This window comes from Octopus bimaculoides, chromosome 6, assembly GCF_046866305.1.
Source record: "Octopus bimaculoides isolate indiv1 chromosome 6, ASM4686630v1, whole genome shotgun sequence".
In the NCBI taxonomy this organism is placed as follows: Eukaryota; Metazoa; Mollusca; class Cephalopoda; order Octopoda; family Octopodidae; genus Octopus; species Octopus bimaculoides.
In genome coordinates, this window is record NC_142933.1 from 46,974,193 (window position 1) to 46,990,658 (window position 16,466).

General features: G+C 34.9%; 1 protein-coding gene across 2 annotated transcripts in view; it reads left to right on the forward strand.

Annotated features, from left to right (window-relative positions):
- Positions 1–14,009, forward strand: part of LOC106873502 (putative ATP-dependent RNA helicase DDX47) — an 18,602-nt gene extending 4,593 nt beyond the window's left edge. For both annotated transcript variants that reach the window (XM_014920891.3, XM_089353831.1), the window contains exons 5-14: positions 22–93; positions 1,808–1,878; positions 3,692–3,739; positions 5,151–5,222; positions 7,453–7,569; positions 9,322–9,468; positions 10,243–10,319; positions 11,938–12,069; positions 13,098–13,227; positions 13,863–14,009. In XM_014920891.3, coding sequence (XP_014776377.1) covers positions 22–93; positions 1,808–1,878; positions 3,692–3,739; positions 5,151–5,222; positions 7,453–7,569; positions 9,322–9,468; positions 10,243–10,319; positions 11,938–12,069; positions 13,098–13,227; positions 13,863–13,967 — 971 coding nt within the window. In that variant the 3' untranslated portion in view covers positions 13,968–14,009. The remainder of the gene's footprint in view (positions 1–21; positions 94–1,807; positions 1,879–3,691; positions 3,740–5,150; positions 5,223–7,452; positions 7,570–9,321; positions 9,469–10,242; positions 10,320–11,937; positions 12,070–13,097; positions 13,228–13,862) is intronic.
- Positions 14,010–16,466: the final 2,457 nt, after the last annotated feature.

The window sequence follows — 16,466 nt, forward strand, 5'->3', positions numbered from 1 at the left end:
AAATTTTTGCTGTCTTTTCAGCTGTGATTGTTGGAGGTGTTGATATGATGACTCAAGCATTAGTTCTGGCCAAAAAGCCTCATATAGTTATTGGTAAGTAGTTTTTCTGCTATTTTCAAACTGAATTACTGAAAGTTTTAAAGGCTACTGTAAGGTCTCTTTCAGAAAGATGGACTTGGAATGGTTAAAGTACACTTTTCAACCTTACAACAAGAGACTTCTTAAATACACAAAAACACTTCTATTTTGGTTACCATCCTATTAACCTGTAAGAAAGCGAAATAAACTCTTATAGAATGGTTCTTATCTTACCAGCCTTGTATGATGAAAGGCATTGTCAGTACTGGTAAAAGATTTAACATAATGAGACAGCCAAACAGAGACATTTTATCTTCACTCAACCAATTCTGTTATCCTACCACTCCCAAATAGAAATAATTGTTTCAAATATTGGCAGAAGGTCAGTGGGAGAGGGTTAGTCAATTACACTGATATCAATGCTTGTCTGGTACTTATTTTAACTGACCCTCAAAAAATGAAAATCAAAGATGGCCTTGGCAGCATTTGAATTCAGGATCTAAAAAGCTGGAAGAAAAACCACTAAGCATTTTGTCTAGCATAGTAAGGTTCCTACTAGCTTACTGCCTTGGGGCAGATGTGGGATGAAGTGGTGAGAAAGGATCTTCAGATGTTGGACTTCACAGAGGAGACAACAAAGGACTGAAACTTCTGGCAGTTTCCTGTGCTTAAGACACTTTTTATTCAAAGTTTTTTAATGGACACTGACAAATAAAAGCAAAAACTATTCTCTTATTGAATAAATAGTATATTCATATAAGTATGACTGTTATACTTACAAGCATATTTCTTCATTTAGTGAACTTAATTCTTGTCATATACAATTTCAGACTTCAATATTTGTTACTGTTTAAAATTAAGTTTAACATCTTCAGTTGGGTTACTTAATATCCAATTATTATTTTTTAATAGTGTCCGTTGTCATGTGGATATTAGGCTTGATTCAGTTTTTAAAATTTCAGTGAGTTTGCTCTACCTGAATTTGTATCATGAATCAGTGGATAGTATTCATTGATCCAGCAGAACTGTAAATGAAACTAGAGTAGCTAACAGCAGAATCCATTATGAAATGAAGAAGACCATGTGCTTCAAGGGATAGGTGGAAGTCACAGAAGAGATGTATTTACTTTGATGCTATAATTAGAAATAGAGGAGTGTCAGTGATTGTATATTGATTATGGTCGAGAGCTGGAATAAATTTTTAAAAACTTACCTCCACTAGCAACAAAGAATTTCACGATATGAAAAATTCAAACTATGATCACTGTGTTTTAAGATGGTATTGTATGTTATTGAAATATCTGTGAGGATCGGATCAGAACAAACATCTGTTAGATGTGCAAGCTGTTCAAGAAAGCTATTGAGCTTCATCAGCATTTTTTAATGCTAGCCAATAGTTGTTTTGAATTTCATCCTTTCAAAGTCAATAAAATAATGCCAGTAAGATGGTAAGTTCAATTCATCTATTATATTCCCTTCATTGATGTGTGGACTCACAAATCTTTATTGTGACATTACTGACATAGTTTGCCATTGCCTTCCTCCAAGATTCAGTGTCTCCTACAAGAGTAATTCAACTATATTCTATTCAGTGGGCTTCCACATAATTTCTGTTTACCAAACTCCACCCGAAAGGCACTGATAAGTTTAAAGTTATAGAATAGAAAATATCCTCATTCAAAATTCTGCACAACCGATTTTTTTTATTGTTGATTTGTTTTATTTTCAGCTACACCTGGGCGTTTAGTTGACCATTTTGAAAACACAAAAGGTTTCAATATGAAAGCTTTGAAACATTTGGTAAGTATAAAAGTAATTTTTATATTGCTGTATAAAACTTTGTGGTAACTTTCTCTGCTGTATATACCTCTCGTTGAAGTAGTTGTATGCTGTCAGCTTAATGTGACAGTCCCCTGAAGGGAATAATACTACTGTTGGTTAGACCTAGGAAGCTGTACCACTTCTTGTCGGCCTTGACACATTTTCTGTGTCCTTATGTTTACAAGGGGGAGACAAGCACCCCCCCCCCCCAGCTAAGCCTGCATCCAGAGACATGTTTCTGAGTCTTTGCTTGTTATTATATGTTTACAAGAGCTTGACAGGCATCTTCGACTAGCAGGTCATGCTACTCCAGACTGATGACGAGCAAGGACTTAGAAACCTGTCTCTGGATGCAGGCTTAGCTGGGTGGGGCTGCTTGTCTCTCCCTTGTAAACATAAGGACACAGGAAATGTGTCACGGCCAACAGGAAGCGGTGCAGCTTCCTAGGTCTAACCAACAGTAGTATTATTCCCTTCAGAGGACTGTCACATTAAGTTGACAGCATACAACTACTTCATCGTATCACTACTGCATAAATCTCTCTGAGAGATTTAAAAATGTATTATTTCCAAAACTGATTAGTTGTAAATTATTTTCTGTTTGCGAAGAATGAGCTTATTCCTTGGGATGCAGTTTTAACAATTAGGATAATAGTGTGAAGGGTTGCAGTGCAATAGTTATGTCAACACCAAGACAATGTATCTTTGACAAAAATGCATAACTTTTCTCACTCCAAACCAAGTAGTAGCAACAACAAATGCTCTACCCTACTCTTCACCTTATACATGATTGTATATATGTGGTTGTTTTTATGTATAAGTATGTAAATAGTGTCTGTGTATAATTTTTTTATGTATGTGAGGTTATTTATATTTCTGTAGCAAGAAAAGCTAGATACCAGCTATGCTTAACCAGAGGATAAGGCAAAAGTGAAAAGTTGTTAATGTTCTAAGACATAAATTACTGAAGCACAAGGTTTTCCAGATATCAAAGCAGAATGATTGGGAGAAGTGTATCCATAGTACTGTTGCCCTTTATTAATACTGTAAAGAAAGAAATGTGGACTTGCTATTACCAAAGAAGGAGGGCCTATCTCAAATAGATCCTACAAAGGGGCTATCCATTGAAGTTGATTGCAGTATGGTAGGCAGGGTGATGAAGAATATGAAGGTAGGAAAAGATTCAAAGATCAACTTAAGGATTAAGAAGGCTTTGGTTGCATCTGGGACACTGGAGAAATGAAGAACTTGAAACTAGCTTTGCTTCTGTGATGCTTGCATTATCACAGTCATCAGACACATGTACTCTATATCAATGATTCTTAAAGATATCTACATAAAGCATCAGTTGGAAATCTTTTACAGCTGACACATAAATGTTTGAAAAGGCAGATTGTCTCTATATAGCTCACCTCATCAAATACTATATGTGATGGGTTGGTCATGCCATCTGTTTTGATTTCAGGCTTTTAAAGTAATTAGTACGTGGAGAGAATTAGTTCCTGGTATGAAAAGATTTCATCAGATTACAAAAAACAAAAACATCTGCTTGAGTCCTTGAACATCAACATTGTTCATTGAAAAGATCTCACTCTGAACGGAAGCAAATGGCAGTCTATATCTAGGAACTGCAGTTTGAGAAAATTCGATTTACCCAGGATATTGAATTTGTTGAGTTTGTTCCTTAAACTTTGAAATGTCTTTTTATGTAAACATTGAAGTAAACTATTTACTACAGAAGTTTTATTTAGATATACCTTCTCATGTCTTTTAATATGAACATTTCATTTAGGTTATGGATGAAGCAGACAGAATTCTTAACATGGATTTTACAGATGACGTAAGTTTATTTATTTTTTATTGATACAAAGTTTGTGGTGAAAGTTGGTGTGCATCAGGGATCTGTGTTGTCATCATTGTTGTTTGCAATAGTGGTTGATGTGCAAGAGAGGGACTGCTAATGGAGATACAGTATGCAGATGACCTTGTTCTGATGAGTGAAACGATGGAGGGATTGAGGGAGAAGTTTTGGAAATGGAAGGAGGTGTTTGAAAGCAAGGGTTTGAAGGTAAACCTCGGGAAGACAAGGGTGATGGTGAGTGGGGTGGAAGAAGTGTTTGTGAGTAAGGTGGATCCATGTGGTGTATGTGGGAGGAGGGTAATGGCAAATGCAGTGTTGTGTACGATATATGAGAAAAGGATTCATGGTAGATGTATGAAAATGAAGAAGGTGGCCCCAAAACTGATAAGAGAGTCTGTTTGTGGAAGATGTGAGAAAGGAGCTGGAGGGCTGGCAAAGTCATGGAAACACTATGTAATGAGGAGGAGACTGAGAGGGTTTTGTTATTTGGGAGGTAGGGTGGATGTGAAGCAGCTATAACAGCAAGTGCGAGACTTGGCTGGGTGAAGTTCAGGGAATGTGGAGGGTTGTTATATGGGAAAAGGTTCTCATTGAAGACGAAAGGAAAGGTCTATAGGAGTTGTGTGAGAGCTGTAATGCTGAATGGGAGTGAGACATGGTGTTTGAGGAAGAGAGATGGCAATTTTGAGAAGGACTGAGAGAGCAATGGTGAGAGAAATGCGTGGCCTGAGGCTGTTTGATAAGAGGACTGAGGACTTGATGGGCATGCTAGGGTTGGAGGAATCAGTGGAACAGCTGGTAAGGGCAAATGGAGTGCAGTGGTATGGGCATGTGTTGAGGAGGGATGAGAAGCATGTTCTGAAGAGGGTGCTAGAGTTTGAGGTAAATGGACAGCGAAAGCAAGGTAGACTGAGGAAAATGTGGAGCAGATTGGGAGAGTTGACTTGAGAAGGGAGGACGGCCAAAACTGGTAAAGATGGTGTGAGAGCGGTTGCTATGGCATTGAGGTAGATCCGGCCACTCCCATTAACGGGGACAAAACCTGGATTCAAAATGATGGATGGATGTAATGCATAAAAAAAAATGAATCAATTAAGATGGTACATGTAATGAAACGAAAAAATTATTAGCATTAATGCTCATTTTTGTGGCTGAATGCAAATTCAGGAAGGTACTTCATAAAAATTGTCAATGAAATTGTAATTTTCTTAGGTTGACTATGTATTGCAATAATATCAATGATAAACTTATGAATACTTGAAATAGTCAAAAGAAGTCCACAAAGTCTTCTTTAAAATAAGCTCAACTCCTTTATTACCATTTTCTATGAGTAAGAACCAAATTAAATAAATATTTGCTACAACTAACCATGAAATACTTCTTTTATCAGATTGACAAAATATTGCAAGCTCTTCCTCGGGATCGAAAAACTTATCTTTACTCTGCAACAATGACCAAAAAGGTAAAACAAAAAGAAAAAAAGAAAAATTTTATTTGTTTGATATTATTTTCTTTAATTATATATAATTATGTTGAGTAATTTCCAGTTTGGTTAAATCTTACCACTGTTTAATTAATTAGAACATTAAAAGAATATATTTAAGTAATTAGAATTTGTTATATGCAATGGTTTTATCCTGAGATAGTATCTCTTTTAGATATACAGTGATAAATAACTTAGAAATGTATGAGTTCAGCAGCAGTGGTGGCACTGCTAGATATTCATTTCTGCTTCTTTGAACTTTGTCAATAACCAGTATCCACTGGCAGCTGCCTGCCAAAATAAAATCTGTCATTAATGATACAGTAAAACAATGACTGAAAAAAAATCATTGGGCTGAATAAAAGTTTGTTATATGCAACTGCAGTTAATTAGGTTTTCCCTTATGTATCACAGATTAATACAAATATGATAAACAAATACTATTTTAAGCAATGTGCTGCAGTTTAGTTGCTAGACTCATAGAATTAGAAAAAAAAGAAGGCCTTTTCAGTTTGCACTTAGTGCTTCATTTAGGTCAGCAATTTGCGAAACAGAAGATTATTTTTCCCAGGGTTAACATTGTTTTTAGAATTATCTCCATTCAGGAAATTAATGTATTAATGTAAATAGGTGCAGGCATGGCTGTGCAGTTAAGAAGCTCACTTTCCAGTCACATGGTTTTGGGTTGATGGAACTCATATTCATAAACAACATGAATTTTTTATCTCTCCGTAGGTTCACAAAACTTGATTTACAAGAGAAAACTCACAATATAATCAGACACCATGAATTGCATTTCGAAAAGTGATGATGTAACTCTTCAATGTTGTAAAACAAAGAATTGTCAGGATAAAACATTAGAGTTAACAACTGTCAAACTTGGTGCATAAGAAAATTGGACATTTCATTCTTCATGACCTGATATTATAGCATTGGGCTGACAAAGCCTTGTGAGTGGATTTAGTAGATGGTAACTGAAAGAAACAAGTTGAATACATATATATATATACATGTGTCTGTGTTTGTCCCCATCATCACTTGACAATTGGTGTTGGTGTCCCCTTAACTTGGCAGTTCAATAAAATAAGTATCAGCTTTAAAAAAAAAGAAGTACTGGGGTCAATAAGTTAAACTGAAATTCTTCAAGGTAGTGCACCATTATGGCCACAGTCTAATGATTGAAACAAGTAAAAGATAAATGAAATATATATTGGGTCATCCCATAAATAATGTGGTTTTTTTATACTACGTTTATTTTTCAAAATTAAGATAAACAAAGTTCTTTTTAAATCTAAAATATATTCTCCTTCATATTCTACAATGCTCTTCCATCTATCTGGTAGACTTGCAAGGCCCTTCTTCCAAAATTCACTTGACCATGATGAAAATTACTCCTCCAGTACAGTTCTGACCTCATCTACAGAATTCATATTTTTTCTATCCAAACGGTTTTGAAGACTGTGAAATATATGATAATCATATGGGGCAATGTCTGGCAAATATAGTGGGGGAGATCATTTCCCATTCAACCTGCTCTAGCTTTTGGAATATCCTTGCTGTATATGGCCGAGCATTATCCTGATGGAAGAACACCTTTGGTCGTTTTCCTTCTAGCACTGACTTGAATGACCAAATTCAAGATTCTCTGCTAGTTCTTCAACAGTTATGATGGGATTTTCTTCCACCAGGGTTTGCAGGACATTTTTGTCGAGCTCTATAGATCTTCCAAGGCGAGGCTCATCTTCTAGGCTGTAGTTGCTGGCTTGAAATTTCTGGAACCATCATGGATACTAGCTTATGCTTATTGTTCGATCTCCATATATTAATTACATTAATATTCCTCGCACTTTTCGTTGCGTTGTTGCCTTTATTGAACTCATAAAGCAAAATATGCCGAATATGCTCCTTTGTCACTTCCATTATAGCTTTGAAAAAATAACTGTTAAAATCGAACTGTACTCTTCAAAACTTGTAAGAATAAGGAAAAGGTAAAATTACTACCTGCTTTTATAGCAAGTTGATGCAGGTAGTTTACCCTGTCCCCCTCTGACTTTTAGTTCGTACAATTTATGGGATATATATGTGTGTGTGTGTGTATGTATGTATTTAAATGTGTGTGTGTGTGTGAGTAAGTTCATATTTCCCTTAGCTTTACGTGTGTTTCAAGTGTCTTTTCTTGAATTTTCACATTGACTTTTCTTTGTTTCAGGTTGCTAAACTTCAACGGGCATCTTTGAAAAATCCAGTGCGACTGGAAGTCTCAACCAAATATACAACAGTAGACAAACTCCAGCAATTCTATTTATTCATTCCAGCTAGATTTAAGGTACTTTTAAATTCACTCTCTTGATTTTACCCACCCACCCTTTCCAATCCTCTGCTCTTTTTCTCTGTTATATTCACATCTTCTACCTTGAGGGTATGCCCCCAACACTACACCACCACCATATTTTCTCTCTTTCTAGCTTGGGTAGCCATGTATCTCCTCTACTGGAAAACATCAGTTCCTTTTCCACTATCATACTTTAATCTCTTAACATCTGGCAAAAGCTATCTCCTTCAATATTACGTCCTTACTCAGAGGAGTTATTCTTGTCTTGCAAGTCAAAAGGACCTCACTAGTGCTGATGCCATAAAAAAAATCATCTAGTGCACACTGTAAAGTGTCTGGCATTAGGAAGGGCATCCACCCATAGAAATCATGCAAAAGCTAACGTTGGAACTTGCCACAGTCCTGCAGTTTGTCATCCTGTCAAACTATCCAACTCCACTCAGCATGGATGATGAATGTTAAATGATCATGATGAGGATGGTGAAGATATCATCTAAATCAAATGCGTGAATTAAAAAATCAGAAATACCGAGTGAGGTACTGATTTTTGGAAAGTCAACTTGTTTTGCTGAAATTAGACAGAATAATAATGGCTTGCTGTTTATAACGCCAATATTATTGTTTAGTTGACAAAATATCTGATTATTTACTAAGCTATATTTGAAATTTATTGAAATTAAGCTTAGCCATATCAATGTTCTATTGATTAACAATAGTGGAGTTACAGCAGGGAGAGAAATCTAAGAATGATTAAATCAATGCTCTTATAGTCAATATTTGTACGCTGTTCTTGTATTAAAAAAAAAAAGTAAAAATGTTGGTTTCCTTTATAATCATACATGATAACCAGATAGATTTAATAACTGTTTACATAAACCAAAGAGGATTCTACATGGTCATTCAACCTGCTAGAAATATCAGCCATTTCCTCATACATACTGTAAGGTTTTAAAAAAGGAGACATGCATCTAGGATAATGTAATGCCTCTTCTTGATTAGTACTGACCTAGGGCTAGACAACAACATCCTACATAATAATATATTTGTTATTTTAATGATTATCTCATTTCTTCAAATTTATATTAGTTTTGTTAAAAAAAAGAGCTTTCTTGCCTGCTGTTGATTATTCTTCAAAATATATATTTATTGCAGTGGAGACGCAATGGCCCAGTGGTTAGGGCAGCGGACTTGCGGTCATAGGATCGCGGTTTCGATTCCCAGACCGGGCATTGTGAGTGTTTATTGAGCGAAAACACCTAAAGCTCCACGAGGCTCCGGCAGGGTATGGTGGCGAACCCTGCTGTACTCTTTTACCACAACTTTCTCTCACTCTTACTTCCTGTTTCAGTTGTGCCTGTAATTCAAAGGGTTAGCCTTGTCACACTGTGTCATGCTGAATATCCCCGAGAACTACGTTAAGGGTATACATGTCTGTGGAGTGCTCAGCCACTTGCACGTTAATTTCACGAGCAGGCTGTTCCATTGATCGGATCAACTGGAACCCTCGACGTCGTAAGCGACGGAGTGCCAACAACAACAATATTTATTGCAAGCTGAATCTAATAATGCTGTGGACTAAGTCTTTAATAGTTTGTTCAACTAGATTTTAAAGACTTATGCTTAAAGCTTCTCCTGACTTCTTAACCAAATGAATTATCACACAAGCTAATTTCATTTTAAAAGAATTCAAAATTTTGTTTAAATTTTTCTCTAATGTTTCTTCATTCATTTAAAAATCTTTTCCAGGATGTTTACCTCACTTTTGTATTGAATGAACAATCAGGGAAGTCTTGTATCATTTTCTGTAATACCTGTTCTAGTACTCAACGTATTGCTCTGATGTTACGTAACCTTGGCATAAGTGCAATTCCTTTACATGGTCAACTTTCACAGGTGGGTTAAATTTTAACAATTATAATACCTTTATAACAGTGGCTAAGAAAAACTTAAATTATCCAACTTAAATGTTCTTTCATGCTAGTAAAGTTTTAGTTATTTTGATTTCAGTTTTTGGTCTTATTTGTAAGACTTCCTACTACAAATGAAATAATTTTCATTTAGAGTATCCTTTTAAGACTACAGGTTAGGCATAGCTGTGTTAAGAAGTTAATTTTGCAACTAGAAGGTTTTGAGTTCAATCCCACAGTGTGGTTCCTTCGTCAAATGTTTTCTTCCATAACTCTGGATTGACTTTGGTACTGACTGAAATTTCAGTAGACAGGAATTATGTGAGCCTGTTGGTTGGTTTGTTTCTGTTTTTAGGTGTTACACTTAAACTGTCATTTGGTTTAAAAACACTAGTTAGCCCTTAAATGCCTTTAGTGGAGTCCCACTGTTGCAAGTATTCATGATAAATTTCCAGTCAGGAATAATTTCCTCTTACAAGTCTCAGAGTCCCTGAAAAGTGTCATGAGCACTGTTCTTCCTCTTTTCACCAACCCATTAAAAAAAATTTATACAATATTATTCTGATTATAAACTTTCATGTGGAAAAGGTTGGAAAAAGCATCCAATTAGTAGACTGAGTTTATTAATATTCAAAATTGTTGTCTTTTATATACTTTCTATTAACATTTTAAGGTTTTAACTTTAATCTTTTTTAATTATTGATAATTTTTATATGCATTTTGCTTTTTTAAAAATATATTTTGATTTTCTTAACCAAAGGAAAAGAGACTTGGATCACTCAACAAATTTCGCAGCAAGTCTAATTCTGTTCTGCTTGCAACTGATGTTGCTAGTAGGTATGTTGCAATCAACTTTTCTTTCTACAGTATAAATATTTTTTCATATACATTTTTCCATGCATGCATTGATTGATTGATAAAGGTGAAATAACCAAATGAATATTTTGAATGATGCCTCTAATTATAAATTTATATTTTATTGAAAGTGTTTCATCCTAGAGTTAATTACTTACACCTAGACCTTTAGTTTTCTTCTAGCTGGTGAATCAATCTTAGGCTTTCTATAATTGTCTAGTATCTTATACAGGAGGAAGTTTACCTTCAGCTTTTTTAATGTTACAATAAGTAGAGTTAATCACTGGCTCTATGAACCTCCAGAGCTCATGGAACAATGAGCTTTTCTTTCATTTTGATATGATTTAGATTCTACAACAAATTCAATCATTTTTATTAAATTGTTTGTTAGGACAAATGTTTTCTAGAGTAGTTTCAGTGTGCCCTCCTCAAATGAACCTGAGATGAAGGTAACTGAACAAATGTTTAAAAGGCTCAACACCCCATATATGCCAAGCTTTTCTCTTCTTATCCATGTTCTTTTATGCTGTGTACAGTTGTGTAGCACTCCACACATATTCCACCAAGTTTGATTCATTTTGTTTGGGTTTCTCCAGAGATTTTGATGATCATTTTACTTGAAAGGAGCAAGTTGAGCTTATTTGATGCTTACTTTGCTGAAGTCAGTTCAGCAATTTGATACATTTTTGTTTTAAGCTAACCCTTCAGATAACAAATGTGTAGGCTATTTGATTTTCTGTTGGATTGACTGAAACAACCAACACTGAAATTGTTTTCTTTAATTTGCAACCTTTGAGTAAAATCAAGTTTTGCAGTTTAAATTCTCAGCTTTTGCTTATTTTATAAAATCTGTATTCTTTTTATAATTAATTTTTACCTGTTGGCATTTAGTGAAATTTAAATTCTGTAAAGGTTAAAATTATTAATATTTTTTAACCCTTTAGCATAGCCTCTCACACCTACTCTTAATGTCATTCTAAAAATAAGCAACCTCATTATCGGTTCCTATTAATTTACTCTCTTAAAAACGTATGAGCTACTGTATTTTTAGTGAAAATATATTGTAATTAACTTTTCTCTTTCCTTCTCTTTGTTAGAATTGAATTGGTAGCAGGATAAAAAATAAAATATCTAACTTTTATAATGTAAACTAAATATGTATGTAATCTTTGGCAAATATACTTTTTTAATGAACATTACTATAATCATGCAATAGATGAGTGTTATTTTTCTTTTCTGATGCGTCAGCTCCTTAGGTTAAATAAAACTTCTGTTTTCCTTTAGTTGGGAAATATGAGTTTCACCAAGATGACTCTTTAGTATAATGATGATGGTAGATAAAGCACCAGTTTTTCTAAGTCACGTCAGATTTTTATGTAGCTTCGACTGACAAATTCCCTACACTTTCTGTTTTTGTTTATTTCTTCATCTTCAACACATTTATATAATTAATATCCTGAAGTCTACATAAACAGTTCTGCTAAACCCCTATAACCCAATCCAAATTAGAAATATGAGAACCAATAATGCTAAATGTAAGTAATCCATTCTTTCCTACATTGATAATAGAAATAAGCATGTATTCTTTTGTATTTGCCAGAGGTCTTGACATTCCCCATGTGGACATAGTAATTAATTTTGATATCCCAATGCGTTCTAAAGATTATATTCACCGTGTTGGACGAACTGCTCGAGCTGGACGATCAGGCAAATCCATAACTTTTGTAACACAGTGAGTATTTCTAATGTATGATTCAATGAATATGAAAATATACTGTAAGAAAGATAATAAAATTTGTATAACTCAAGTGTAATAATAACAATAATAATAATATTAAAATTAGATCGTCTAATTTATATTACTTCTTTTGTTAGACTAGAAGTTCTTTACCTATAATAAAACAATGATTACTGTCATAAAATATTGACAGTCATGGTCACAACTGTCAGTCAAATAGATTTGAATATTTTGTAAAATGTAGCTCCCCCCACAACAAAAACTTGCTCTGCCCCATCCTCTTCTCTCAATCCTTAGCCCTCACCTGTTAGCATGAAGCCTCTCTCCTCAAGTTTTGTAGGCTTGCAAGCTGCATAATCATCTCACTAGTGTTGGTGGCTCAAGAAAGCACCCAATACTCACTGTAAAGTGGGTGGTATTAGAAAGGGTATCCATAGGAAGCATGCCAAAGCAGACATTGGAGCATGATGCAATCCTTGGACCCATCAGATCCTGCAAAAACCACCCAACCATGACTTCTGAGGACATGGACTTTAAATCATGAAGATGGTGATGATGTTTTAGAGATAAAATCGATCAAAGATATGGTTTGACAGAAGCTGGTAGGTGGAGAACTGGAGCCTGATGCAGCTCTCTAGCTTGCCAGCATGGAAAACAAATGTTAAATGATGATGAATCTAGACATAAAGTTATAGTGATTATTTCTAGTGCCATGTAAAAAAAAGTAAGTGTATTTCAAGTTTAAAAATCATGAAATAATGAATAAGCTTATTTTTTAATATTTGGTATGCTCAAAGAATTTTATGCTTTGTAACAAGTATTGTAGAAATATCTTCAAAGTTGTTATTTCCTCAGTTAAAGCAACCCTAAAATTTATGGCAAGTAGCTCCTGGCCTGGTATTCTTATTGAATTTAGTCTGAACCGTAGGAGATTAGAAATCATAATCTGGATTTTGTCATAGTTGTCAACCACTGTAAAATTTCATTGATTCAACAGAAGTACAATTACTTTGTCATTTTAGATATGATGTGGAACTATACCAGAGAATTGAACATTTGATTGGAAAGAAACTTCCATTATTTAAAGTTGAAGAAGAGGAAGTAATGTTATTGACTGAGCGGGTTTCAGAAGCACAACGTTTAGCAAAGCTAGTGAGTATACTTACAATCATTAACACTACTTGGTTCTATAGAACATCATTTGTAATACTTATAAGTGTAACTAAGAGATTGGATTGAACAAATATACTTTGTTGCATTATACTACAATTGTTTCCTCTTCACTTTACCAGCAGATACTTTTTTTGCATTTATATGTGTTTATAAAGCAAACTACAAGGTTTATACCCAATTGAAAATATATACACACACACATATTTTTTTATACCAACCTAGGATGTATATTCTGTATAATTCAGCAAGATGCAGTTGCAGAAGCTAATCATCTCACCAGTTAGATTTTTTTTTGAACAGATTGAAATTAGTGGTAAACATAAGTATATAGTCTGAGATGTGAAAGAACCGTTTTATTTATATAAAAATAAACAAAAACTATTAAATTCAACTTTCATCTGTTTCTTGAATATCAAAATTTTCATCACCTCACTGCAAATTGGTGACTGACACAATTCTTTTAACACAAATAAATAAATAAATAAAAAAATTTTCACCTTTTTTTAATGGCTAAAATAGGTCTTCTATGATGTAATTTGATAATTATGTAGGGTTTTATTTTATATGGTCATATATTATAGAGACAAAAATAATTTTTTCCCAAATTATTCCAGGAACTGTCAGAAAGTTTTAATAAGAAACGAAAACATAAAGATGATGAAGAAGTAGAAGCATATTCTGGACCAAAAAAGAAGTTTAAGAAGAAGAAAAAACATTAACTGTAGTATGTTGAAAATAAAAACTTCATGTTTTGTATCATCTTTCTTGATTTTTCATTTCTTTCCATTTTAAGTACAAGCATTTATGACAAAAATTCAATGTAAGTAAGCTAACTCTTGGGGCACTCAATGTTGTCAAAGGAAATAAGTAATCTGTAGCAACCTGATCAAAAGATACATTGTACTATGCATGGTTAATAAATATGTGGTTACACTAACACTGCCATACCTCACATTCATTGACCAGTTGAAGGCTTTCCTTTGACACCCTAGTTTGATGCAGATGAAGTATGTTAGTTATTCCAGCAGTGTAGAGAGAAAATATAACAAACATAAACATTGAATTTAGACAAGAATGTAGCATGGCTGTAATTGTATATCACTAAGGTAAGTATTAGCAGTGAGTTCAGACAAGTTAGTATGCTTGTAAATGTGTATCAGGGCTTCATTCTCATCTTGTCCAGTTCATTATAGTTCAATGTACCATAACAGGGGTTTGAGATCAGCTGTCCATGAGGATATCATCGTCATTTAATGTCTAGTCCCCATTCTGGTGTGAGTTGAACAGTTTAAGATGGAGCTGTCCAAACTACAACTGTCTGTTGTGGCATGGTTTCTACAGCTGGATGCCCTTCTTAATACCAACCACTTAACAGTGTGTGCTGGGTGCTTTTTACAGTCACTGTTACAGGTGCTCTTATGTAGCACTGGCATGAGTGCTTTTTAAGTGGCACCAGCCAATGACCTAGTTCTCATCTGTTGAAAACTTGGAGAGGAAATTCCAAATGTGGAAGCAAAGTCTCAAATCTAGAGGCTATGAAGTAAATCTAGCAATAATGAAAGTTTTAGTTTGCACAAAAGATGGGATTCTTCTGCCAATTGGGAGGTGGCCACCTCAGATGAATAGAAAAAGAGTATGCGGAAACTTTCGTATTATATGTAAAGTATAGGTGCATAAATTGTAGTGATATCACAAGCAAACTGACAGAGAGAGACTTTCTTTTATCTAGGTAGTCTACTTAGTAGTGGAAGTAGGTGTTCTGAAAGTATAATAGCCAGTATAAGAACAGAGGAAAAAGTTCAGAGTGCTATTACAACTGGCAACAAAAAAATTCTGTCATCAAGTTTAGGGTGGATTGCATGACACTTATGTACTAAATGTGATATTGCATGATAGCAAAACATAGGTATTGATTATAGAGGATATGAAAAGAATGGAGATCAAAATGCTCTGCTGGGTGCATAATGTTAGTGTGCATGAATGAGTTGTATACAATCGGCCTTTCACTTTGAGAGAAAGGCCTCTTGTTACCAATAGAGGTAATAACTCTCTGAACTTTTTCCAGCTGCTTCTTATTCAAGAGACTGCTTTCAGAGCATCCTTCGCCACTGCCAATTAGGTTACATAGGAAATAGGAGCTATCTGCTACCTGTTGTGATCCTTCTGGGCATTTGAGAAAATCTATTTCCCATGTGTCCACAAGGTCTCATTTCTCTGATACGCTTCATGCCTCTGGTCCTCAATCAGTAGAACGTTGGTAACCCTCTTACTTTTTACTTCTCTTCCTAACCTGTTGTGTCTCTTCTAATTACTTGATATAATTCTCTGTTGCCGCCATTCTTCTAATCTTTTGCAAGCCTTTCTCTTTGTTTTTATGGCTGTCAACCTCACTGTTCCACCACTACATCATCCTTGGTCTTCAATAAACTTCACACCATCCACAGACATGATCTGTAGCCCTCAGTAGATTGTTTCATAGAAACATCCAGTCGTCTTCTATGTTATACAGGATTTGTCCATCTGCAGAAAGCCTTTGATAAACTTATTTGCATTGCGATCGTGTGGTTACAAAGGAAATTAATGGTTTGTGAGGGTTGTACAAGCTATTCATGAAGGAGCAGTCAGCAAAGGTGAGAATCAGCAGTGAGTTCAGTGATAAATTTAGTGTGATGGTAGGGGTACATCAAGTCTCAGTTTCCAGCTCCCTCCTATTTATGATAGTTCTTGAAGTACTAACAGAAGAATTTAAGACTTGCTACCCTTGGGAACTCATGTATGCTGACAACTTAGCTCTTGTAGCTGAATTAGTAGAATTGAAGTTGATACTTCAGAAACGGAAGCACAATTTGGAATTCGAAGGCTTTATGGTAAACTTTGCAAAAACAAAAGTTTTAGTAAGTTGATAGGACAGATATTAGAAAAATAGGTGCAGATGTGGTTGTGTGGTAAGAAACTTGCTTTCTAACCACACGGTTCTGGATTCAGTTCCACTGGGTGGCACCTTGGGCAAGTGTCTTTTACTATAATCTTGGGTTAACCAAAGCCTTTTGAGTGGATTTGGTAGACGGAAACTGGAAGAAGCCTGTTGTATATATATATATGTGTATGTGTCTGTCCCCCATCACTGCTTGACAACTGATGCTGGTGTGTTTATGTCCCTGTAACTTAGTGGTTCAGCAAAAGAGACTAATAGATTAAGTACTAGGCTTCGCAAAAAA